At 37.8% G+C, this 26,931-nt stretch overlaps 2 protein-coding genes across 2 annotated transcripts in view; one reads left to right on the plus strand and one right to left on the minus strand.

Moving 5' to 3' along the window:
- Nucleotides 1-945: 945 nt before the first annotated feature.
- Nucleotides 946-5,642, minus strand: nipa1 (NIPA magnesium transporter 1). Its single transcript, XM_042483662.1, has 5 exons — nt 5,359-5,642; nt 5,158-5,205; nt 4,258-4,348; nt 3,072-3,229; nt 946-2,126 (listed from the first exon to the last, which is right to left on the minus strand). The coding sequence occupies exons 1-5, from the start codon at nt 5,489-5,491 to the stop codon at nt 1,630-1,632; spliced, it is 927 nt and encodes a 308-aa protein (XP_042339596.1). The 5' UTR covers nt 5,492-5,642; the 3' UTR covers nt 946-1,629.
- A 3,417-nt stretch (nt 5,643-9,059) lies between these two features.
- herc2 (HECT and RLD domain containing E3 ubiquitin protein ligase 2) overlaps nt 9,060-26,931 on the plus strand; it is a 64,372-nt gene continuing 46,500 nt past the window's right edge. The window contains 15 exon segments of the mRNA XM_042483663.1: nt 9,060-9,126; nt 10,383-10,491; nt 12,952-13,045; nt 13,227-13,358; nt 17,580-17,808; nt 18,912-19,012; nt 21,138-21,279; nt 21,374-21,478; nt 21,582-21,753; nt 23,041-23,214; nt 24,128-24,316; nt 24,459-24,610; nt 25,512-25,669; nt 25,770-25,883; nt 25,982-26,233. Coding sequence (XP_042339597.1) covers nt 10,420-10,491; nt 12,952-13,045; nt 13,227-13,358; nt 17,580-17,808; nt 18,912-19,012; nt 21,138-21,279; nt 21,374-21,478; nt 21,582-21,753; nt 23,041-23,214; nt 24,128-24,316; nt 24,459-24,610; nt 25,512-25,669; nt 25,770-25,883; nt 25,982-26,233 — 2,086 coding nt within the window. The 5' untranslated portion in view covers nt 9,060-9,126; nt 10,383-10,419.

Below are 26,931 nucleotides of genomic sequence, written 5' to 3' on the forward strand. Positions count from 1 at the left end.
TACACTGAATTATTCACAGGCACACTGAATAAGTCAAAGTGCAGGTGATTCAACACTGACACAGTCCAGCATCGGGAGAAAGGGAGAACATTCAAGGGGCCACATTTAAGGCATTAAAACCTAGAGGGCCCGGCCTTTATGAAAGTAAACAGAATTATTAGCTACCTATGTTTTGTACGTCACTCTACAAATATTTGAATTTAAGAAAAAAGTAAGTTGACAAATTCCCCAGGCCAAGTTTGAATGTGCTTTTTAGAAGCGATGAGAGGTGAAGAGACAGTCTCATGATGATCAAAGTCACAACGTATTTTTGTCACTCCCGACTCGTCAAATGGCCTTATGCTTCAAAATAAACACTTTAGGTACTATTTTCTAGTATCATGCATGCATGTAGTGTCTTCTCAAAATAAACTTGTTTACAGGAATGTTGGTGGTTAGGTTTAGGCGACAAAAGTACTTGGTCAGGCATAGAAAAGATCATGGTTTGGGTTTAAATCATGTTGACACACACGGGACACAAACAGCAGTCTCCTTGGTGAAAGTCCTGTGTTTGTTTAACCCCTCCACCCTGACCTCCGCCCTGATTTTACTTAGTTTTCACGTGACGTCATTACCTTGAAGAAACATCCACCTGGAGGCAAAAGTGTATATTTTTAGTAGATAATGAGACCGATAACTGATAATTGCAACCGACATGCATTTACAAAATAAATTATGATTTCTCTGTCAGTATTTAGAATTTGGAAAAAAACAAACTGCAACACAAAACTTTGTTTAAATGTCTTTAGAAAATGTTTAATCAAAACTGAAACGTCCAACATCATATACAGCAAATTCGCAGCAACTTTTATTTATAGTCTTGTGAAATGTAAATAAAAAATGAATAAATAAAAATAGCTCCCTGAGATTTCACAAAGTAAAAGTTCCTCCCATGGTAAAACTGACTTTCTTTGCTCTTTTTAATGAATTCATTTTTATCAGCAATCCTTATAATAAAAGAAAGAAACAGATGATCGGCAAAATACATTGGTCCCAGTAATCGTCCGGGCCGATTATCTGTCGACCTCGTATCATAAGCGCCCAAAACTTGTAGTTTCTTCACTTATCTTTTTTATCTGCTTCGGAGAGGTTATCCAATTATTAATGCCTTAAAAGAGATGGAAAAATGATGGATTTGTGCTGCGATTCGATGGGAGTTTTCACTGTTGGGTGCTGCAACGTAGTTTTGCTCTCTGGGGCTCAGCACAAGTAATAAGACTAAAAACTAAGAACTACATCAGGCGTTCTGAGCTTCTAATATTACTGCGTTTGGGTTTAGAGGGTGTCTTTACGTGTTAATACCAGCCGCCGACGGCTGTGAGAAAGTGTTGGTATTTGACAACGTGGGAACGATAATGGTTTGCAAGTTCATGAGTGTTAATGAAACTGTTGAAACATATTTGTGGGTTACACAGTAACTGCAGACTGTTCCATAAGAACCCGTGAGGCGATTCAAGTAAAATGTTGAATGAAAGTAGTTATAAATACACTGTTTAGTCATTTAAACTCAAGTAACACTCAAATCAAGTATAGACTTTGTGCTATAAGGAATGCAGTATGGCACTGAGGTCACATGAAGGTAAAGGCATTTCAGTCTGTCTTCTTCTTCCAGGTAATCAAGGCCTCTTGGGAAATTCGGAGTAAAACGACCCCGACACACACTGTCGTCAGACCACAAAGCATGGCGAGGCTGTCCGTCATCGTCAGCGCAGTCCACTCCTTGAAGAGAAGCGCAGAAGCCAGAATCACGGAGGATGTGAACGTCACATAGTATATGGCCTCAAACACGTTGGAGCTGAAACACTCCAAGGCCTTATTGATGAAGAAGAACTGGATCAGGATGCTGACGGCCAGCGTCCCCAGCAAGCCCAGAAAGACAGCCAGAGCTCGGCTGCTCGACTGTCCGTCTCCAAAGACGTCTTGCGCAGCGAGACCGAGTCCTTTGCTGCTTGGAACGGTGAAGCTTCCGAGGAGGGAACATATAGCGACGTACACCATGATGTTCGATGTGCCGTGAGCCGGAGCAACCCACACGATCAGTATGACCAGCAGCAGGACCACCAAGAGGGCGTACACTACAAACACTGCAGCATGAGACAGGACATGCCATTACTTTGTATATGTTAAAAAGCATATAATAGTTAGAAAATGTACTAACTTAAACCCCATGAAACCTGGAGCAACATCACTTTTCTTTTGCTGCTTTTAAACTCATTTCACAAGTATTTAAACATTTAAATTTAGAAAATTATTTGAGAAAAAAATTACAGGGGAATGGCTAAAGAAAAAAAAAGAAAAGAAAAAAGCTAGATAAAAACTATAATACTAATTCTCATAATTACACAGATAAAATTATGTTATGTTGTTCCTTTATTATTATTTAATTTAATTTTTTTAATTTAAAATAAACACATTTTTAGTTTTTTTGGGTAAGAAATTATCCACAAAAGAGGTGCTGCTGTACTATTGATCATTTTACTAGGCAAAAAATGTTTTTAATAAGGCCTACTTCTTCTATAGCTGCCAGCAGGCTGCCAACATCCCCAATTAGAGAAAGGTTGAAAATAAGGCAATGTGCAATCACTACATCTGCCCCTGGTAATCTGATGAGAGCTCAGCATGATCGTGTTTCGAAATTATTCCATCCAGAGTCTGACTAAACCTGAAACAAAAACAAAGTAGTCTGCAGGAGTCATTTTTTCCACCACTAACTATGTCGCGGAGATCCGCGCTGTGTCAGAGATCCCCGCTGCAGGCGGAGGTCTGCGCTGTCAGGTTATTTCCTATTTATTTATTTATTTATTTATTTAAGTTAATTTTTAAACTAATTTTTAGTTTTTTTTTTCTTGTTCTTTTTGCTAATTTATGTTTTTTGTTTCATTTCTTCCTTTGTTGCTTATTGCCTTCCTTCCCTGTTTTTGAAAGAAATCAAGCCAATTTTCTCAGGTTTCAAAGGGTTAAATCAGTTGGAGGATACATCGATCAATTACTAGAGTAACGCAAAGGAAAAAAAAAACAAACACTCCGCACCCGGTCCGACAGCCTCTCCTCTAACTCCAGTCTTGACGTTACGGCCTCGGCTTTAGGGGCATGAATGATGAGCACGACGGAGCCGCAGCAACATAACACACAGCCGAGTTTTCCCAGGACGTTTAAATGCTCCTTCAAGATCCACGAAGCCAGCACAGCCCTGCAACACACACAAAAAAAAATAACTTTTAGTGAGATACACATGAAATTAGGAGAGTCCTGAGAGGATTTTACAGTGTAAGAGGTTTAAAACTTGACTTTGCACCGTGGAGGATTGGTAGATGTAAAAACAGAATGTCTGCAGGTATCGAACTCTTACATTTAATACTTTTACATTTGAACCTAATTTAAGACAGATTTTGGACTAATCACATTTTTTTCTTTTCTATCCTTCCAGGCAAGTATAAAGTCAGATATCTGTTTCTGTGCAGAGGTAAGTTTCATATAAAAACATGGTTATAACAGTTAGTTTGGTTCATCTACAATTTTCAAACAACTAAGTGCAAATATATAGGAAAACACAGAATTAAGTTCATTGGTAGATTTAACATTTGTAACATCAGAAATATGGACTTTCACACAGAACAGCTTGACTCATTATGGCCGAATGAAATTAATAGATCAATACATGACATTAGATAAAATGTTTGTGGCAATAACAATTTAAAAGTTAAATTTAAGGTTTAAGTTAAGTTTAAGGCCTAATATTTGTAAAACTGTATTATCTGTAAGACATTTTAAGGACCTACAGACACCCTGAAAAAGATAAAGAGACATGATGAGATCAAATAAATTTATGCAGGCTTTAGAGATGCACACAGACTTAATTTATATTTAAAAAGGCAGCAAAAAAGATCAATAATTATACACAACTTTACAGTGCTTGAGGAAACAAACCTGCCTGATCAGCAACTGTGTGCTACAACTCAGACACAAGGACATTTTTTGGTTGTTCTTAGTGTATAATTGACTGATGTAAACTCTTGTTGCTCTACAATACGTTGCTATATACACTGAATAATAAATATCAAGCTAAACGTTTAAAAGAACAGTTAACCCCAAATCAAAAATACATATTTTCCCTCTTATCTGTTATTCTATTTATCAGTCTAGATTTTTTGTCATTTTCAGGGGAACTGTCCCTTTAAGGAAAAAGAAAAAAAAACATTAATTATCTTTTAGACTTACCCAAATAACACTCCAAGGGCTCCCAGTGGAGTAACTATCACAGCGGGGGCCACATTGTACGCCAGGAAATTCCCAATTTGACCAACAATCACTGTTGAGATTCATAAATAGATGTGTTCAAAATATTATCTACATATTACTCGGGTGAAAAAATTGAATGTGAGCAGGCCTAAAGGATATTGCACCAATCTCAGAATGTGACTTCCAACATTAACCCTTTGAAACCTTGAGCTTTTCGCCTTTAAGGTGCCTTTCATAAGCATTTCAGCCTTTGAATCCTGAGCAAATTGGTTCGAACATGGGGCAAAGGCAATGAGCAACTTGGTATGAAATGTTTTACAAATTACAAAAAATCTGTAGATTTAGAAACTTTTTTTTTTTACTTTAACTAATTTCTTGCTAATTTTTGGGTAATTTCTTCTTTTGCTGCTCATTGCCTTATTTTTATGTTTCTGAAATCAATCAAGCCAATTTTCTCAAAGCGTCAAAAATAATTTCCCTTCATCCAAAATAAAACACCACAGCAAATTATGCCCTTAAAAACGACCATAATTTTAAATTTATACATTTCTGATTTTCATAATTTCATATTTAAAATTATATTAAAGATTTATTAGAGATTTAAAGAGCTCTTCCATGGTCATTTTCTTTTTTTCTCTTTTTTTTATTGTTAGTTTGTTTATTTATTACGAATTTTAAGGTAATTTTCTTGATTTTTTTTTTTTTTTTTTTTACTAATTTCTTACAATTTTTTTCTTACTATTACCCAAAAGTTTTTGGGTAATTTCTTCTGTCGCTGCTCATCTTCCTCCCATGTTTTTGAAAGACACAAAGCCCGTTTGCCAGGTGTCAAAGGGTTAACTGAGCGCCTCCAGAGTCCATAGATGGCGCTATACTCACTGGACAGTGTGCCTCCCCACCACACCGCGTCTGTGAGGTACGACCGTCCTACGGACAAAATGCAGTCAAAAAAGTTAAGTCTGTGTGGAAAACGGCGCTCACTCATTAACAGCGTTATTTCAAAGACGTCCACGTTTGTGTCAGTGCAGCTGTTTTTAAATAAAGCTAATGCTCGTCTACTTATCTGCGCTGTCACGCTACCTCTGTCGCGAGAGCGTAAAATTCCCTTTTTTTGGAGCACAAATGTCGACCCATTGATGAAGCTTGATACTACTGCTATTACTATCCCAAAAACAGGCAACGAAATGCTTCTTGGATCCGACTCAGCAGCCATTTCTGTTGTTTATTTAGCTTAACTGTGAAATGACTGAAGGCTGCGGTCCAGTGTGGAGTTTAGACTGGGAAGTGAGTCTCTGCGCATGCGCGTTGCCATGAGCACCCGGCTGACCACCAGCCCAAACTCACTATCACAACATAACATGTTAAAAAATTATGCTTTTGTGGCGATATTCTGATTTATATACCCCTGATACGTCGGAAGAAAACGTTTTTTTTTTTTTAAAAAAAAAAAAAACGTTTATTTAAAAAAAAAAAGTAAATATATATATATTTACTTTTTTTTTTTTTTTTTTTTTAAATAAGCGTATTAACCCTTTGAAACCAGGACAAAGTGGCTTTATTTCTTTCAATAACATGGGAAGAAGGCAATGAGCAAAGAAAGAAGAAATTTCCCCAAAATGAGCAAAAAAACTGTAAAAACTAAAAGTAGATTACTTGAAAATAATCAAAAATAATTGAATTAATAAAAAAAATCTTTTTTAAAAAACAGGAAAGTATAAAAAGAAGAAGAAACAAAACTTAAAAAATGCTTAAAAATCTTAATAATTTTGAAAAAGTGATTTCAAATATATGATTATGATGATTTTTTTTTTTAAATAAACGTATTAACCCTTTGACAAAGTGGCTTTATTTCTTTCAATAACATGGGAATAAGGCAATGAGCAAAGAAAGAAAGAAAATTCCCCAAAATGAGCAAAAAAAACTGTAAAAACTAAAAGTAGATTACTTGAAAACAATCAAAAATAATTAAATGAATACATTTTTTTTAAAAAAAAAACAGGAAAGTATAAAAAGAAGAAGAAACAAAACTTAAAAAATGCTTAAAAATCATAATAATTTTGAAAGTGATTTCAAATATATAATTATGATAATTATAAATATATATATATGGACATTTCTTCTATAGCTTTAAAAAATAATTTCTCAAATCTACTAAATTCTTGCAATATGTGGGACATTACTTGCTTGGTTGCTCTTTGGCTTTTTTGTTTTTTAAGAAATCAAACTGATATGTGCAGGGTTAAAGTATTAAACTCAATATAACTCAAGAAATGTCCATCCAGGCTTCAAAGGGTTTATTATTTTTAATGGCATATCCCTCATAACAGACATCAGGTCAATCTTCTTGCCTTTCCACAATGTAAGAATATTATGTCACATATTATTATATCACAAATATGATTTCTGTTTTCTCGTTTCTCTCTCTCCTTTTTTTAACATGAGCTTTTAGCTTGCTGTCTTGTCACCTTTAACCAAGTTCTTACAATTTGCTCATTGCCTTTTCTCATGTTTTTGAAGAGAATTAAACCTTTTTGCTCTGGTTTCAAAACTTTAAATAATTCTGAATGGTGTCGCCCAAGAAAAACTGATGTCCACCCAGGTTTCAAAGGGTTAAGGACAGAAACAATATATCTTCATGATCCCCTTCACTGTCTTAAAAAGTTAAATCCTCCCTTTAAAAAAAAGTGTGTTCTGTTGAACACACACGTGTGTTACAACAACAGAAAGTCCAGCATGTGCTTTTCACAGCACATTTAGACTCAAATAAACTGCATGTATATGTTGTTTGAAATTCAGGCCTCAGTCTTTGTCCCACAGAAGACAAATACGAATAGCCGGGTCTCAGGCGGATACAAACACGTTATATTTGCCTCTGAAATGTCACGCTCACAGAGAAACCCTCCCAGATTATTAACACACCCCAGAGGCTGTTTATCTCCGTAATCTAAAGAAGCTGCACCATCAGTATCGCTGTATATTCATCCCAATAAGTGAAATTAATTACTGAAATTATAATAATGGAAGTTTGAGTCGACAGATCCATATCCTGATAATCTTATATAATTAATAGAATTTAAAAAATCCTCATTTGTGAATACTGACCCCCTTTGAAATGACATGGTTTAACGCCCGGGGGGGGGGGGGCGTTAGTTGTGTATTTGTCTTTTTGTTTGTTTGTTTGTTTATTTTTTCTTTACCTATAAAGTAAAGACAAATTTGTTAAACTGAATGTTGTTTACAGCTGATTACAAAGCAATGAATTGTTGATACCTGCTGCTCAAACGGTCAAGGGTCAGTGAGATAAAATAACAGCATGCAGATGATGGACAACAACAAAAAAAAACTAAACAAACCATAATATACAGCCAGATTGTGCTGCATTCAATTCCAAACAGGTCTATTGATTAGATTTAAGCATTTAAGATATCCACCTTTATTGATCCCAGGGGGAAATTTGGTTATTGCAGCAGCAGCATAAGGGCAGAAATAAATACAGATAAGTATAGAACATACCATAAATAAGTTATAAGAGGTAGTCCCTACAAACTAAAACAAGAGTAATATAATATTGTATAAGTCCACTGCTGGGGTATAACATAGTGTATAGTATAACTTATTGTAAAATAGGTTAAATTTAATGGTTTTAAAAAGGTCAATGGTATAAAATCAGTATCAGTTGATCCTGAGGGGAAAATCCTGATACACTGCAGTAGCTCTGAGGTAAAACAAAGATACTTTTAGAAAATGGCAACAGGAATGATGAAAGTAAAAGGTGAGTAAAAAAAAAAAAAGAAAGAAAAGAAATGCATTATGCTTCAATTTCACACCAGTATGTAAAATATTTAAAATATTTAAAAATATGTATAATATGCATAGTGTATAAGAAATACACTTTATAGCTTTATGCTACCTTACAATGTGCACAACTATAAATAAAGGTTTAGAAATGTTAAAAAAATAAATAAATAAATGACGCTACAATGTACATGTTAAACATACAAATAAATAGTGAATAAATTATAAAATAAACACACTCTGTAATTAACCCTTAAACATCAGTTTTCTTGTGCTGTATTCAGATGCCTTTTACTAACATTCAAACCTCTGAAATTCGGTGGGGTTTCATAACAGACAGTCAAAATAATAAATAAATAAATAAAGAAATGTATCAATTTATTGCCGTGAGTCAGTTAAAAAAAACGAAAAATCCCGAGAAAACTATATTTATAATTCTATGTTACAGAAGAAAGAAAAAAGTATTTACTATTTTTTTTTTTTAATTATTTGGCTTTTTCTTGAGTTTTTTCCCTGTCTCTTTCCTTATTTTTAATGTTATTTTCTTGAACCTTTTTATCAATATCTTTCGTCCATTTCCTGTTTATTTATTTAGTATAAGAAATCAAGCCAATGTGCTAAAGTTTTTAATGCGTTAAATAAACATCTAAAACTATATTAAATATGTAACTCTGTCGCTAAATAAAACATCTGTGAAATAAACACCAAATTCCATGAGACACGTCGCCACCTAGCGGACATTTTTTATTTAACTCCGGGCCGACCCCGCCCCTCATATGTCCCGCCTCTGATCCATAGGGAGCGCTCATTTTATTACCCCGACCGGTCCGAGCGGGCGGAGTAGACAACCCCGGATCACCTCGCATTAGAACCCCACCTCAGCGGGCTGTCGCGTTACACACGAACCGCATCCACTCTCCCAGTTACCACTACGTAATTTGTTTCCATGCCTCGTGCCCTAGTCCGCGACCTGTCAATCAAGTCCATTATGAACGTCTTGTTAATGCAGCAAAGCAGCTGAGGGGACGAGAATAGCCTGAGAAGAGACCGCAGGTAATTTAGCAAAAACAAACGATGTTGTCAAATTCAACACGTTAACCGAAACTCTCCGTAACGTTTTTATCTCGTCCGGTTCGGTGTCATGTCACGAGAAAGCTTGTTCATCGTTAGCATTAAGCTAGCTAACGCTGTGTTGGTATTAGCTGTCTAGCGAGCTAAGTTAGCCTTAGCCCCCGAGCTAATGTGGATGTTACCTAGCGTTATGTGTTGCGTTATGAGCACACTGATGCTGTGTCAGTGCGCGTTATTACCCGCTGGACTAGTGTTTGTTATCATGTATGATAACCAGGTAGTAACCGCGGTAATGACGTTAACACAGACTGTGTCCTTGCTAGCTGTAACTGCTTCGATATACTCGTTTTGCTACCAACGTCTCATGTAACGGTATAGTTACGGATACATCTTTGGCCTCAAATTCTGGCGTTAATTATCAGATTGAAGCTAGAACAAGGTTCATTAGGTTGTAGATGAAGTTGTAAAAATTTGGCGCATATGTCATTAGAAAAGATGGTCATGCTAAGTGTGCAGCATTTTGTGCAACGCTGCTTCAACCAAAACATCCACGATAGTAAAAGCAGCTAAATTTTGATGTGACCTAGCTGTTGTCCAAAGTTAGTTTGTATATTTATAAAGACCTGTCGTTGAAATAGAAGTGATTCAGTCTCATGCTTTGGGAACTGGCGTTGGGTTTCCCACTTGTTTACATTTGGGTTATATTATTGGTTTTTCATGCTTCTTACAGGCTTGGGGTGATCTTAGTGCAAGTTTCATGTTAAAATAGATTATTGTTATGCTACATTTTTGCCGATTTCAAAGGAAACTGTAAACCTACCAGGAAAGAAAATTGCTAATGTCGAAACTAACTTTATAATTTAGTCATGGTCAAAGAGCTAAACACTCATTGATTCACTGGCTCATAATAAAGCTTATTCTCATCTAGCCTTTTTCTCATCAAAACTGTTTTATATTGTACACAAGACCATTAAAAATGCATACAGATACATAGAAGGACTAAAAATACAACAAAAAATGAAATGGTGAAAACTAAAATGTAAATAATAACAAAAAAATAATTACACTTGCCTTTCACAATGCTAGGGTCTATGTTACATGTATCATATTCTAATAATTTAAAGATTTCAATGTCTTGATAACCTTAGTAAAAAGTTGCATGATATATAATTTGTTATTTTCAATCCCCAGCATTTTCTCAGTCTCTCATCCCAGTCTATCATGTCTTTGTCTTGCAGGTTGGCTGCGTTTGCAGCCAGGAGAGGAGAGGGGAAGATGCCTTCTCCATCTTTTACCCTCGATGCTCAGCTGAGATTTCATGACAAATGGCTAAAGATAGACTTGCAGGTATGTGTGCATTTAACAGGGAATAATGTGACAACAACTGCTTTTTCAGAGAGGACAGCATGTTATTTTGTGGGCTCAGGCACATGTGACTGTGGAGATTTGCGTTCGCTGAAAGATGGCGTTTTTGTTTTGACATACTTGTTTTTGCCAAAAAGACTGTATCACTTAAGTTTCTTTTAAAAGTGGCTTTGTTCCTAGGTCAGTGTCAGTCTTACTTTGTTGCATCATGTTGGTGACATAATGCAAAACCCCAAAACCTTGATGTTTCACTGATAATGAAGTAGCATCTTATCCCTTATCCTTATTTTTTCACCAAAAAGTGTTTTCTATGATGCCAGAAAGTGGATGCATATTACACTAGTTTGCACAAACATCCAAAATGCTGCTTATTTAACATGGTGAAAGTCAAACTCAGAGACAAAGTGACAGTGTTCATAACCTGACACGCCTCACTTCAGACATGCCTGGAGGCTGTATCAGACCTCATGCACAGATGATTATTGTTTGTCCTGTAATGTGAAAAGAAGTGTAGCCTATAATATTACAGTAAGTTTGAGGAATAGGCATTAAGAAATCTCTGTTGTGAAAACAAACTACTGTTGGCTGTAATTTTGAGGTCTTTCAATATATGATGGATTTAGTGAAGATCGGGATAAAACACTGTCTCATTCTTCGAAATAGGCTGTGTGATGAGCTGTCTGCTCTCAGCTCCACAAATTGCAGCCTGTCTGGACTGAAAATTGGTTTGCACTTCCAAATGAGGACTAAAATTGGGAAAGGGTGTCATGTTTTCCCACCGTTAGAGCTCTCTCCAGTGCTGAAGGCAGATTTAGTGCTATGTTGCTGGTCTGGTGTCATCTGTGAGCTAACATGTTTTTGACATTTAAGACACTGGATCCTTGAAAGTAAGCGCTGGCTTTCCACTTGTGAATGTTTCTAAGTAAAGAAAAGCATAGATGTTGCACCACTGGGATGATGACACAGATTTCAAAGTAGATACATTCTTGAATCAGCTGGGATTCGGTGATAAAGCAGCTATTTTGTACTCTGATTCTTCACCTATATTTAGTTTTATTTTGTTGCTTAGTTGTCTCAGCTGGGTTATGAAGACGGCACAACAAATTTTCTTTAATAAGCTGAAAAATACAAAACAAATTCAGGATAAGAGAACATATTTAGTTGATAATATAACACAAATAGAAGCTAACCTGGGTTCACTGGTCTTACTGGATTCTTTAAAGGGAAACTTTGCTGATTTTCAACTAGATTTATAGAATATCAATTCGATGTGTGTGTGTGTGTGTGTGTGTGTGTGTATGTGAATGAACTGTGCCAAACTTCCATCCATTGTGCCAGCACCTAGGTCTCCCTGCTCATCGATGATGATCAATCAAAGGTTGATTTTGTTGATAAAGGGAGCAGACCTTAGGTGTACTTAAATGTGTGTGTTTGTATGTACTTAAAGTTTACCTTCTTTTCCCCAGTTTTCCAAGATTTTTTGATAACATAGGTTACTGTGCGAAAGTCTTAGACCACCTTAAACTTTTTATTCTATTTTACCAAGGTTGTAATGATCATGTATTCCCTGCTCATTATTGATGAGCAGGGAGATGGGTGATATGTTTTGCATCGTTAGGTGGATTTTTGCTGACTCCCGGGCTGTTGCTGAAATTACAGATTGCACTTAAGCATTTTCAGTTGTCCACCACCCTGGATACGAAGAGTTAAGTAGCGGATCGAGAGACCCAACCCTCTCTTTCTCTCTCAAACTCAGATCAAAATATAAAACAAGGCAGTTCTGATCAAATAAAAAACAAATTTCTGTTACTGTCGTGCCTCTTTCAAAAACATATTTTGTTTCCCTGTTTGGCTGTAATACAAAAATGTATGAGTAAGAAGTAGGTGCCATGCTATTTTCAGTGTTGTTAAAAAGGAGGCTGAAAAAGCAGATCAAACGGTAAAACTAAGCAGTGCTTAGCACTGCATTGACTATTTCTCACCTCAAATGTTTATTTGTAATACAATATTGTTTTTCTAGCTGGCTAACATATTGTTTACGGACAAATAAGCCCAAAACAAACTCGCTTTAGGTTAACCAACTATGGGAGGGTTTATTAGGCCGGTGCAGCGCTGTGCATTCTGGTAGTTGTAGGTTTTCCACCTCTTAAGCAAAAGCAAATGCCACAGCCCATTTTACTATGTTTTGTCTACTCGAGTTGCACCAATTTCAAATGTATTCTACTGCTCAGACAGCCTAGTTTTATGAAATGAGCGTCTTTCCAGCAGTGAAACGCTTTTTAAAGATCCAGTTATGTAACGTGACGAGTGCCTGTCTGTAGCATACTCATGCAGATCTTACAAAGCAAACACATGAAGATGCAAATCCACATTGAACATTTTGATGCTGTTTTTTATTAATGTGCCGTGCTGATATTTTGTGTTTCTCACTTCCTCTGGCAGCGGGCGTTCTCTCCAGAGGGACTGAGTGAGATGTGGAATGAAATGGTAAAAGATGAGGAGATAACATTTAACGGAGAAGAATCGGCTCACCCAGGTAAGCACAGAGAGATTACAGCATTCATCTGTGCTCTGTTACAGATTTACACATTAATGCCGTCTGTTTGTGAAGGCATGGTACATTTTTACACTGTGTCTAAATGTGATTCAGGAGCCAGAGACAGGGTTGTTTTTGTCTAACTTTGCTGATGAAAATCAATTTCTTTTGGTAATTTCAGAAGACTGCACTGACTGCTTTGGAGCTCAGAAGAAGGATGAACCAAACGACAAAGAGAAGAAAGAGGAGGAGGAGACCTCGACATCTGTGCATCACTCCATCATTGAGACCTGGGACTGGGGGCGGCAGCCAGGTGAGTGGGCTACCTGAACAAGGTTAAAAATATCCTGTTGTGACCTACTTCTACCGCCATACTTTCCTGCTCTCCTGTTGTTTTTTACACCTTTCTGTTTCCCAGTAGTGTAATTAACACCACGCTGACAGCACATGGTTTCACAACACTTAAATGTCGACTAGATACAATGATACCGACCGTTTCGACACATGACCAACATTCTGTGTTTATCAATTTCACGTCTGCTAACCCTGCTGATGTGTGCATGTTTTTCTGGCACGTGAGATGTGGAAACTCTGAAATGACAACTCGCAGCCTGCAGGTCTTAGAGGTTATTTTTACCCCTCGGAGTGTAATCTTGGTAGGCGTTACAATGTGGCACAGAGAGGGGTAGCGTCTCTCACCCCAGTTGTGTTTACTGGTGGGACTGGGTGGGACAGTGTCATGGTGGTGGGAGATAAGCAGTAGGTCAGGGGAGCTAGTGAATGCACGTTTTGCTTGTAGCTACTTGGCTGCTCTTCTCTCTTTTTTTTCTTTGAGTGAAGCAGGAAATCGGACGGATCTGATTGTACAGTGAGTGTAACTGGATCGCTACATGGATGAGAGCTCTGTCACTGATGCTTAAATGTTCAAACAGCAAACTTCCTGCTTTTCCATTGAGTGGTCAGATATCTGGAACATGTTGATCTCAGCAGTTACAGCTCAGACCAAATCTATTGTTTTGAAATCAGAGAGGTGCAGGGACGATGACAAATTTGCTCTAAACCTGAGCAATGGATGTGTTTTATACCTCTTTTTGCCTCTTTTACAACAGTTTTTACAACAATATTTTTTATTTTTAAGTAATTTTTTACTTCTAACAATGATAACATATTAATACAATAGTCAGTCTTGGCAGCAAATACAGCATACTTTAAAATGAACTGGCAAGCAAATAAAACAGAGGTGGATATACAGGTGTTGCAGAGATCTTGAAGTTGCCCCGACCACAGTCTTCAGCTTTATTTCTCATCACCAACATGAAGCTCCCTCAGACATTTTCAAAAACTAACAGTGTTTTAATTTAATTTAATTAAATTATTTAATCTACCCTGTACCTTTTATTCAGTAATGCACATTAGTTTTTCCATAGCAGCAGATGTTGAGAGATCCTTAATGTTAGAGATGCACCAATTTATCGGCCGAACATCAATATCAGCCGATATTTAACTTGTTGATTACTGCCATCAACTTATCTGCAAATAAGATGACATTTACCAACAGCAGTGGCTGATGTTGATGATCAGTTTTGCAGAGGCTAAAAAGCATGACTTGAGACTGATATCCTGTCAATAGAAGAAGTGTTTGGCATGAACAGATATTCTGAGATATTCTCCTGGACGTCTTTGGGACAAAGGGACAAAGTAAATTTGTCAGGGGACACACCGCATTTTGTCCCTGCTAGTTAACTTTATCAGTTAACAGCTATCGGAGGTTTCACTGAGTTACATCATGATGCGTTCAAGCTCTGTTGGGTAAAAATGTGTCTTGGGCAAAGATATATTATAATATTTTCAAGAAGTGTTTTTTTAATGTAATCTTGTGCAATTTTGTTTTTGGTGAAAAATTTGCATAAATACAGCTGTTTGAAGGAGAAATTTGTGGATGTTTCCACAGCAATGCAATATAGATATTAAAGAGGAAATATGATATAGTGAATTTGGTAAACAGGCTTTTGAAGAAATTTTTTTTCAAAAATTCCTTTAAAAGAAAAAAGGTTTTTATGTAAAGCAAGGTTATTTTAAAGGTTGTTTCATAAACGTGTACCTGAATTTGTGCTCTTTCAAAGGTAGTGTAATGAAGGACTGAATGACTTAAAAACAGTTTAGTTTTTTTTTTTTTTTTAGATATTGAAGATTTATTTTTGTCCCTGGCACAAAGTTGGAATAAATATTGACAAAAACAATATCAATTAGAACAAAAAAACATCTGTATCGGCTATCGGCCAAACTATAATTTAAACATCGGTATTAGCCCAGAATTTCACAATCACTGCATTCCTCCTAAATATTGATCCATACATGGTTTGTTGACATTTTCCCATAATTAATTATAATAATTCTCATCCTGTTGCTTTCTTAGACTGCAAAAGACACAAGTTTATTTGTGCATGGTCGCTGTTCTTAGTAATAAAATTACTTAAATAAATCCTCCGGATGCTCAACTTTGGCCAATAAGAGATTTTGAGTTTTGTTATTTTGCAAGAACCTTCTTCCAAAAACTTTTGCTATAAGCCCTAAAAGTGCTCCTCTAGCATTTTTTCAAGCATGTGGCTGATGAAGATGGGATTAAAGTGAAGAAGTTGTGACGGTGTTAAGATCTTTTATAAAGAGTTAATCGACCTCCTATAAATGTTCTCGCACAAGTTACTTTTTAGCCAAGGGTGATGTATAATAAATAGTAAGAGACTTTGTCTGACTGCGAGACGTATATCTGTCCTGACAGCCGAGCACAGCTGACTGTAGCGCGGCTCATACAACCTCGGGCCAGTCGGGCTTACATAAAGCTTAAGTGGATTTCAGACCTGCTATTTTGGCTCATCTTGTCTTCCCTGCAGCGCTGCTCCATAGACACATAATGAAACCTTTTCTTGCTACCAGATCAGAACAAAGGAGTGTTTGTGATCATGGCCGGTAGGGAAAATATTGAATATGGTTAATTTTCTTTTTGTCATTTTAAAAACAGTCGAGACCAAAACTAATAAGGAAGTACCGTGGGACACTTTCCACAGACACTGTGCTGTCAATGTAAAAAAGAACCGGAGTGTTTCATCACTTTTTGCAATGTATTAACTACTAATTATTGTTTATTTTTCTATCTGTGGTCTATTAATATTGGTAAAAAGAAAGTTACAGCATTTTTTATACATATATTTCATGCATCATGTAAACATGAAAGATGAATATTTAAGGCTGCCTTTTTACAGATTTGCTTTTTTCCATGGTTTTTGCCTCTCCTTTTTCATTCTGTTTGTGCTAAATTTATTACTTGGCTTTACGAGTTAATGTGAATTTTATGGGTAGCAAAATATTTAAAACATAGTCTTAGTATAAGACTTCTTTAACAGCTACAATATTTTTTTTTAATTTTGTTTTACTTTCAGTCTCATTGAGATATCTTTTCAGAGAGAGATCTGAGGACAAGAAACATTCACAAGACCACAATCAGCAAAACAGAAACACAACTTTGCACCAAACATGGCATTTTAAAAAAAGTTACAGGAATCATAAAAAATAGAAAAAAGGGATCAGAAAAAAGAATAAAATAAAATAAAATAAAAAATTAAAATAAAATAAATAAAAACAGATAAAGAAATCTGAAAATAAATAATTAATTTTCGTTATTGCCTCTGATTTGGATTCACTCTACAATTCAATGGGTTCTTCCTGCCTGTCCACCAAGTTTAATGAAAATCCAGCAAGTTATTTTTTTTCTGTAATCCTGCTGACAAACAGACAAACAAACCAAAAACAACCTCCTCTGTGGAGCTAATAAAGCTTTAAAATCTCCAAGGTGATTATGAGACCTTAGTTTGAGGGCAGATTTCAATTCATTCCTTTTAAAAGTTCCACAGCACCTGAAACCAGTTTTACTGGATATCTAAGGTTAAAAATAGTTTGGATTTGTTTGAAGAGCATGAAGTACATATTTATAGATAATTTAAACAGCAGTGGGCCATGCATAGATCATTGTGGCAACGTATTTCTGAACCAACATATTGTATTTACTGCATGTACATTTTAACATGTGTTCCAAGAGAACTCTTGCTGACAGATGTTTTTAGATTTATTTATTATTTTCTCAGAGGTAAAATAAAACCATTAATCTGACCATAAGTTACCTTTTTTTGCATGTATGTGTTTCATATGGAGACAAATTGTTGACAGTTTAACTTTGAGACTTATGGTTTCAGATTAATGGTTTTATTTTACCTCTGAGAAAATATTATTAGTTTTTTCCTTAGTATTATGAAACAAAAAAAATCTCAAGCTGACCTGCTCATAAAAGAAATGACACGTGAGTTGTAGATTTATAAATAATTTGATTTATGTTGCTCTTTTTGCACCTAAAATAAGTTTAACAATGTAATTTTTTCTAAAAAAAAAAAAAAAAATATGGATGATTCCTTATATTTAGGAGGGAAGATAATATTTTCATCTCCCTTCCCTTGTGTGTGTGTGCGTGCGTGTGTGTGTGTAGATGAGAATGAGCTGAAGGACTGTCTGTTGGTCCTGGTCGACGACCAGCAGAAGCTCTCGGCTCAGATGGCCAAAAGCACCCTGTCTGCCCAACGCCTGCGCCAGCGCCTGGTCATCCTGGAGCGCTACCTCATCTCTCTGAGCCACAGCATGATGGAGGAGGAGGAGAAGTACAAGGTCCGCTGGAAGGGGCCGCCCAGCCCACCACTGCCTGCTGCTGACAACAAGAGGTAAAAAATAATGAAGCCAGAGTGTGAGAGCTGACGAAGCAGAGATTTTAGATTAAGATTAAGTATGAATTAAGATTAGATTCCTTCATCTCCATCCTGCACGTTTTTGTACTTATTTATTTATTAATATAGTTTATTTTGCACAGTATTATCTTGCTATTTTGCTATCCCTTTGCTGCTGCAATGTTGGAAATTTCCCCACTGTGGGACTAATAAAGGATTATCTTATCTTATTTTATCTTATTTAGATTAAGTGTGAATGTGAGTGTGCACATGATTAGTCCCGCGATGACCTTTCAGGTTCATCATGACCTGTATCCAACTTTTTTTTTCCAAAAAGTGAATGGTGCTTCCAAGGCATTTTATTGTGAGTGAAACTCTTCCACAGGACCTTGAATTTAAAGGGGACCTATTTTGCTCATTTTCAGGTCCATAGTTGTATTTTGGGTTTCTATTAGGACACCTTTTCATATTTTAACGTTGAAAAAAAAAAACAACCAAAAAAACGGATTGGCTGACACAGCTGTCAATCATGTCGGAAAATCCCCTTTTTGTAGAATTTATTAACTCAATAAAACAACTTATAAAAACAAACACCAGGACACCATTTCTATGCTTTCTGCCATTTCTGCTGCCCTGAAATGTCACGCAAACGTCACAGTTCGGCAACCCGGATATTATCAAAAGTTCCCAATTTCCCACTCGTAATTCCGATTTAGGAGGGCTGTAACTCGTATATATGATATTTCTGATGAGCACGTGAAGGCAGCATATGAAGATCCAGCATTGTAAAGAGAAAAAGCATAATTGGTCCCCTTTAGCAGCTTCACTGCAACTCAAATGTGATTTGAGCACACAGTGTTGTAAATTAGGAAAGTGGTTGAACAAAGTGTTCTGTAAAACTACAAATTGAGGCCAAACTGTTTCAACCTACATAATATAGGATTGGTATGTACTTATATGACTTAAAGAATGTTAATACTTGGTTGAGTTAAACCCTACAGCTGTGTGTGTGTGTGTGTGTGTGCGTGCGTGCGTGCGCACTCTACACACACACAAATGCATCTTGTGTTAATCTCTGTGCATTTTGCTTTGTTTTTCAGCCCTCGCCCGGCCAGTAAAGGGGTTGAAGGTTTGGCCAGAGTCGGGTCCAGGGCAGCTCTCTCTTTTGCCTTTGCTTTCCTGCGTCGGGCCTGGAGGTCAGGTAAGAACATCCGGGGGACGCTGACAGCTGTTGTGCCTCGTTGGTGATGGTGATAGCTGCGGTCATGGAAATGGAGCTCTGCTTAACAGCTGGTATTGAATGTGTTGCACCATGTTACAAGGTGCTGGTAGTAAACAACCCAACATATTTCTCAATGTCTTCAGGCTGAGCTTGTGATGTTGGCTAGATGAAGGACTGAAGGGGTTTAGGCCTGGGGAGATTCATTTGTAACACTCGTTTGGTTTTATTTCTTTCGAAAACTAGTTCCGCGAATTGTAAGAAATTAATAGATTTAGAAAATTATTTTTAAAAGAGCTAGGGAAAAATGTCTAGGGAAAAAGAAAAAAGCTAAGGAAAAACTATACTCATACATATTAAAATTAAATATCAAAAGTTATGTTACAGAAATATCATATATTGAAAGCATTTTTCCAAGTTTCTTGTTTTATAATTTAGTTTTTCTTTTCCACTGTTTAGTGTATTTTATTTTTATCTATCTATCTATCTATCTATCTATCTAATTTTTAGTTTATGTGTCCTTTTGTTGCCTTTCTTTTTATGTTTTTGAAATAAATCAAGCCAATTTTCTCAAAGGGTCAAAATCATTTCCCTTCATGTATGTAAGGGAGTTTTTGACAAACATATTTTAATATAAAGCAGTCCAATTAGACACCACAGCAAACTATGACCTTAAAAATGACCAAAGAGTTAAATATTTATTTGATTGTACAAGTAAAATACAAAAAATAAACTTTAGTCCGTCTTTGTTATCTTGGCAAGCAGAGATGCTGTTTTTGTTACGTGCACTGATGCGAGGTGGAGAGCTGCCTGTCCACAGGGACTGGGTGGGAACAAAGAGCCGGCCTCGTCTCTGTAGCCTTCCTGTAACATGAGCCACACATACACACACACACACACACACAAACACACACACACACACACGGACAGTTAAGCCTCTCATCCTCAGTCTCGCTGTATTCCTGGAATACACTGTCAGAGCGGTGTAACAGTGTTTTCTTCCACCACCTGCTGAATGAACACCAACAAATTCCTGATATTATGGAGCTTTCCTGATTTAGCAGGTGCTTCAACAGACAGAATAAAGACCATTGAATCTGATTGGTTACCACTTGCTTGAGATTATAGTATGTTAATGCATGCAAGTCTGAGACCTCATTCATCAAGCACCCTAGAACCAATAAGTAGGTAGGTTTCCATTAACCCTCAAATTGTGCAAATTGTAATATCGAATATAAAATACATCTAATGGAAACACGTCGATTTATTGCAAAAAAGTTTTTACGCTCATATAAGGTGGTATTTCAGGCACTTGCAATGAAAATACTTTTGGGGCTTTTATAGACCACATAATGCTATGGCTGTGCGCTTGTGGGTAGGAACCAGCTCCCTCGGGCATGATGCAGCAGGAGCTACAAGACGTGTTATTGCTTCGCATAACTCTTCAAAAGTTGTGCGGATCATCCAGAAGTTTTGAATCCACAATTCCTCTGTGAAATCATGGATTATCAGCTCCTGGAAATCCCTCATACATGGCCCGTAAAAGGAGCTTGCTTTTCCATTACTGCTCGCATAACACGCCTACGTCGCCTTTGATTGGAAATAATGACGGCGAGTGCGGTGGCTGCAGTAGAAATAAACCTGCATAACATCGCAGAAGAAGTCACATAACAACACTCAATGGAAAAGTGGTCATCTTGCAGTTGTGTTTTATCGACATTTCTTACTGCTTAAGTTTTTGCACAAATCTGAAAATGGGTGGCGTCCAGCTCGTGGCCCTTAGCTGCTTGTCATCCACTCTCTCTCCCCCTTTCACACTGCTAGTTTTCTCTTTTGCAGAATTTTGTCGGAAATGATTGATGCCGGTCCACTTGTCCTGGATGATTTGAATGTTTTAGACAAATGGGAGAAATTCTGTTCGAACATTATCGGAGTTATCAAGCTTGAAAATATTTGATAGTACTGTTGCGTCACATAAACAAACGATGTGCCTATCAACCGTGCACTCCATATCAGAGGGATCTGAAGATGTGTGAGCACTTGCTGTCTTATATTTTATCTCATATTTGTGGGTGTTTATAAATCAGGCGATGTTTGTGTTTTACAGGAGATGATGCAGATCTTTGCAGTGAGCTTCTCCAGGAGTCTCTGGATGCCTTGCGAGCTCTTCCAGAGGCGACTCTGTTTGATGAAGGAACTGTATCATCAGTGTGGCTCGAAGTTGTTGAGAGGGCCACCAAGTTCCTCAGGTTTGTTATTTATTGATCAGTAATTATTCTGTGTATTGTCAGACATGTTGGATAAAATTGTGTGATTCTCACGTCCTGTCTTCTTTGGGACCAGTGACGTTCATGGGAGTGCCAGCACCAAAGGCAACATTCCTCTCCAGGACCAGCACTTAGCCCTGGCCATCCTGCTGGAGCTGGCTGTGCAGAGGGGCACTCTCAGGTAACCAGATACTCTTAATCCCTGCTCATTTGCTTATGCTGATATCCTGCTGCAGTTTAAATACACTGCGACCTCATTGCTCACTTTGTCTGTGTCTTTGCAGTCAGCTGCTGTCTGCTGTTCTGCTGCTGCTGCGCCTGTGGGAAAGTGGCACCAGGGAGATGGACAACGAGCGCTCCACCCAGGGAACCAGTGCCCCTCTGCTGCCCCTCCTGCAGCGCTTTCAGAACATACACAGCAGCAAGGAGGAGCCCATTCCTGAAGAGGAAGCTGAGGTGAACCAGCATCTGTGTATCTTAATAGCAGTACAATTAAGCCAAATTCCAACTGCATGGTACAGTCCATCTCTACTCAACTCAACATGCACTTTTTGTTTTTCCATTACAAAAGTTGTAGATAGTGCCTGGTCCTTTTTTGGGTACCACCTTAGTTGAGGTTCCTTGTAAACTGAGCTGGTACAAGAAGGTGAAGTTAAAACACTGCAGACCTCTGATTGGTCAGAGATTATCTGCACCTGTGTGACATAAGAAATTCTGCACAAACCCACCATTTTTAGTGAACGTCCCTACTAAAAACCCCAAAGTCCTTCCTCTGCGTTTCCCAAAAAAATAAGAAAGACTAATAAATCTGCCTTGTTAGAATGATCCTTTTGTACACCGATCCGCAAAAACAACCCAAAATACGGTAGTATGCATGCCAGATCATCAATTGGAGCTGTAACTTTGTAATAACTCATTATAGAAGAACACCACATACCTAAAGTTTGTGTTTTCATGCCCCCAAAATGCAGTTGTGGTGTGAATGAAATGAAATGAATGAAAGGCCAAACAAAACAAAATTTTAACGTTTCGTGCAAGAGCTGCTTTTGTGTGAACAGCCTTTAAATAGCCAAGCGACCTAGGAGAACGGGTGCCACCTGTACAGAGACTGTGTCCTTGCTGCAGCAGCAGGTTCGATTCACGCTGTGGCCCTTTGCTGCATGTCATCCGCTCTCTTTTTATCCCCCTTTTATGCTTAACCTGTCCTTTACAATAAAAGCAAAAGCCAAACAAAAAATAATAAAAAAAGAAAAAATAGCCAAGCGACAGTCAATAGCAACCACATTTTGAAAAAATTACTTGACCCATATTCTAAAAATTGGCATCCCGCAAAACTACGAGGTGCAGATGTTCCTCTGTTTGGTTTGGAAGAAATCTGTGGGTGTCATGTTGAGTTGATGACGACATCACAGCAGTTTCACTCGGCATTGGCATGATTGGCAGAGAAACACGCCTTTTTAGGAGGTGCTATCTGCAGCGGAAAATGAAAAGATAAAAGGACTTTGAACCAAAAGCGAGTTGAGTAGAGTTCAGATGTACCAAGCATTGTAAATGCAGCATAAGACTCTAAATGTATATGAGAAATGGAGCACATCCACTCCATATACTCCAAATATCACTTGAAGACTGGACAATAAGGTCTGTTGTTTCGTGTGTCTCCTGGGAACACCTGTCTTTAAGTGCCCCTGTGTTCCTGTTCCTGGTTAATAATCAAGCTAATTAGTACTTTGCTGTGGTTGCCAGATCCTCACCGCCCAAATGAGTCCAAATGAGAGCTTCTTGCGCTACCTGACCTTGCCTCAGGATAATGACCTGGCTATTGACCTTCGGCAAACAGCTGTTGTGATCATGGCTCACCTGGATCGTCTGGCTTCCCCCTGCAGTCCTCCACACTGCAACTCTCCTACATCCCACAAGGTGACAACTATTTTTATCAACTGACAGTGACTATTTTTTATCTTTATTTTGTAGGTCAATGATGCTACTCCTTCCCTCAATTGATGCTAAGTTATGTGCCTGCTGCATCATCTTTGTGCTATATTTATCTTGGATGAGTTGTACTGTATGATATGTTGAGACAGAAAAAGAATGGATAAAAATAGTTATCATCAGACTTTACGCGAGTGAGAATCCTTGATCAGCAGTTAATCAGATCTGAAAGGGTGACATGAATTTTACACACTGTATTTTTATAATCATGTTTTTGCAAAGGAGAAACAAACTGTCACCATTGCCTCATTCCCACTGCACAAATACCCACTAAAACCTGCCAAAATCTGGCTTTTTAATGCAGTGAGAACGTGTAAAATCTGCATTCACACCTGCGTCAAATGACTCTGTGGTAGACTCAGGTATTTATCGCCTCTGGCTCACATCATTATTGATAGGAATACAACACAAAGGGGTGAACTTGCTTTTTTCAGCTCCTTAACCAGGGAGATACAATGACACCATCACAAGTTACTGTCCGTCTCCTCCTAAGCAGCGCTGAAACACTGATCCAAATAATCATGAACCGAGTTTGAAAGAGACTGAATAAGTAAGAGATATATAAAGAGAAGAAACAGCTGAAAAGTTTTCAAAGATCTCTGATCTTGCTGCTGTCTGTTTACCTGTTTTCCGGCCTGTGTGGGATGTCGAATGGACACACCAACAAAACAACCCACAGCCAGACTACGACGCTGTGTTCACAGGCAGTGGGGATGCACGCCTATATTTAGCCTGTTTATCCGTGTTTGAAAAACCTGTGTGCACATGCTAACCAACCTTTTGGTGGAAAAGGTGTACATGTGACTGACTAAGTTTTCCTCTCTGTGTCTTCTTTTTAAAGGGAACCTTGCAGGAGGTGATAGCCTGGGGCCTGCTGGGCTGGAAGCGGTATGCCAATGTTAACGGCCCCATTCAGTGTAAAGCCCTGTCAAGCCTCGGAGTCTCTCAGATCGTCTGTTCAGAAAAGGGCTTTCTCATTCTGTCCAGCAGTGGTGCTGTTTACACCCAAAACTACAAGAGCACAACCCTGGTCAGTTCTGTTGCACGGGTTGTTTCTGTTTATTCATGCACACTCTAATAAATCAGCTTTATTCTGAAAAACAAAAGCAAGTAGCTGATCCTTTCAGCTGTGCATCTGCAGCAGATTGAGCCTCTGAAATGTTTTGTTGCAGGCTCCGATGCTGATCCATTGTCTGAGCTCCAGAAAGATTGTGAAGCTTGCGGCTCATCCTGATGGGCAGCACTACTTGGCCCTGTCGTCCAATGGGGAGGTCTTCTCATGGGGCTGCGGTGACGGAGGCCGCTTGGGACATGGAGACACTACGTAAGCACAAAGACAAAACTCCAACTGATATTTGATGTCCAATATTAAATATGAGTATTAAATATAGTCTGTAGACAGTTTCAGTAGTCTAAAAACCACAAGACTTAGGATATATTTTGTTGAGTCTTGTACTTATATTATCCCAAATATTTCTAATAAGCCAGAGAACATTTGTAATTTGAATCAAGTCCTTTTAATTTGGTTGCTGTCGCCTGTCAGTGGCGTCATACCCTGTTGCACTTGCGTAAAGGTTGTGGTTGACTGCCATAAGTTGTCATAAATTTACTTTTTTTATCCAGTTTTAGGCCACATTTTTATGAGACTCTTTTCAGTTTTTAGTCTTTAAAAGATAGATTTTAACTTGATAAAGGATTTTAGTCATTTGACCTCTGGATCTTAACTTATAAGAGAAACAAGCTTTGCAAACATTAACGGCAGCTCGGCTCCAGCCGCTGCCATGCTGAACAGCATCGGAGAAACATTGGTTTTTAACGTGAAACGACTTCACTCAGTGTTTGTTTTGCCTGTTCTGTTACCTGTTTTATTTTCCTTGGAGAATCGTTGTGTATAATACCGCTCCCCAAATGGTAGAAAATCACTTATTGTACATTTTAAATATTAATCAACAGATACTAAAATGATACGTTATGTTATATGCCAAATCTAGGACATTTTATGAATGTTTTATGCTATGACCAAAGACAGCGTCCACAGATAGCACTGACTGCATTTCAAGCAAAGATGAAAGCATCCAACACTCACAGCTCCTTTTAAAAAGCCTGAAACATGGCTAGAGACGGACAATTTTACTTTTAATTTTATTCAAAATATTCCCAAGAGCTTGTTGTATCTGCCAGAGGAGATATTTATCTGCTGCATCTCCATTTTCACTTTATTTCAGGTATCTAGAAGAGCCTGCAATGATCGCAGCCTTCAATGGGAAACAGGCAGGAAAGCATGTGGTACACATTGCTTGTGGGAGCACATATAGCGCTGCGATTACCGCTGATGGCGAGCTCTATACGTGGGGCCGAGGGAACTACGGTCGACTTGGCCATGGTAAGCTCCATCTGCATCGACCTGCTGGACGCAGCCTCGGCTTGGATAAAGCTTTTGTCTGTTTTTTTGTCTAAGAATTGTGTTCTGTTTGGGTTTCTAGGCTCCAGTGAGGACCAGACCACACCCATGCTGGTGACAGCTCTGAAGGGACTTAAGGTGGTGGATGTGGCATGTGGAAGTGGTGATGCACAAACACTTTCTGTGACAGAAAATGGTAAGAACAGAAGGGTTTTTGGCTTGATTTCTAACCACGAAATCCATCGGCATCATGCAAATGGAAGTTTTTTTAATTTACCATCTCTGTTTCCACAGGTCAGGTGTGGTCTTGGGGGGACGGAGACTATGGTAAACTGGGCCGAGGAGGCAGTGATGGCTGCAAAACACCCAAACTGGTAGAAAAACTGCAGGACCTGGACATTGTGAAGGTGTGCTGCGGCAGTCAGTTCTCAGTGGCTCTCACCAAAGATGGCCAAGTGTACACATGGGGAAAGGGAGACAATCAACGCCTCGGTCACGGCACTGATGAGCATGTTCGCTACCCCAAATTGCTTGACAGTTTACAGGGTGAGTATTATATAAAAAAAATATATAAATATAAAATATTTATAATATATATATAAAATATATATATATATCATATATATATATATATATATATATATATATAAAAAGACAAAAACAAAATCAGTCCTCCTAATTTTATGTTTGTATGTTTTTTTAATACAACGACGAGGCAGAATAATGGCGCAACATTACTGCCTTGTACAGGCTGTAAAAATGGGACTTGAAATAGCTTATTCCTCCCCCTGCCCTAAAAACCCCATGAACTTTCTAGTACACAAAGTCGTAATCATAAAAATTAAATATTTATTGATTATTAGAATTTTAAGCCTTTAAATGCCAGTTTTCATGATGCCACTATGTTTTTAAAAAAAAAAAAAACAAAAAACGAATTATTTTCAACATAGTACTAAAAAATGAAGAATGAAAACTCTGAATAATGTGCCAAACAGTCCCTAACGCTTAATCATTTTGCCATATTGCTTATTTCTTATGCAATACTGGATTGATTTAACACTGTTGATCGTTTGCACGGGTTGCTGATGTGGGCTTTTTTTTTTTATTCGCCAGAAAGTGTCATAATGACAAATGCTGGTTCAAATGGTTTGCATAAAACTGATGTGTTTTAAGCTCATACACCTGACTGGAAAACCGGAAATCAACACAACGCTAATACAGACAGATCTTCGTCTGATATGTTT

The sequence above is a fragment of the Plectropomus leopardus genome, chromosome 3, assembly GCF_008729295.1.
Source record: "Plectropomus leopardus isolate mb chromosome 3, YSFRI_Pleo_2.0, whole genome shotgun sequence".
In the NCBI taxonomy this organism is placed as follows: Eukaryota; Metazoa; Chordata; class Actinopteri; order Perciformes; family Serranidae; genus Plectropomus; species Plectropomus leopardus.

What these genes read in the sequence shown, in the direction of transcription:
- nipa1 (XM_042483662.1), bottom strand. Translation starts at nt 5,491, where the DNA reads ATGGCTGCTGAGTCGGATCCAAGAAGCATTTCGTTGCCTGTTTTTGGG. An exon ending in TTTACGCTCTCGCGACAGAG is followed by an intron (nt 5,206 to 5,358) that starts GTAGCGTGACAG and finishes TTTTGTCCGTAG; the next exon opens with GACGGTCGTACCTCACAGAC. An exon ending in GTGGGGAGGCACACTGTCCA is followed by an intron (nt 4,349 to 5,157) that starts GTGAGTATAGCG and finishes GAATCTCAACAG; the next exon opens with TGATTGTTGGTCAAATTGGG.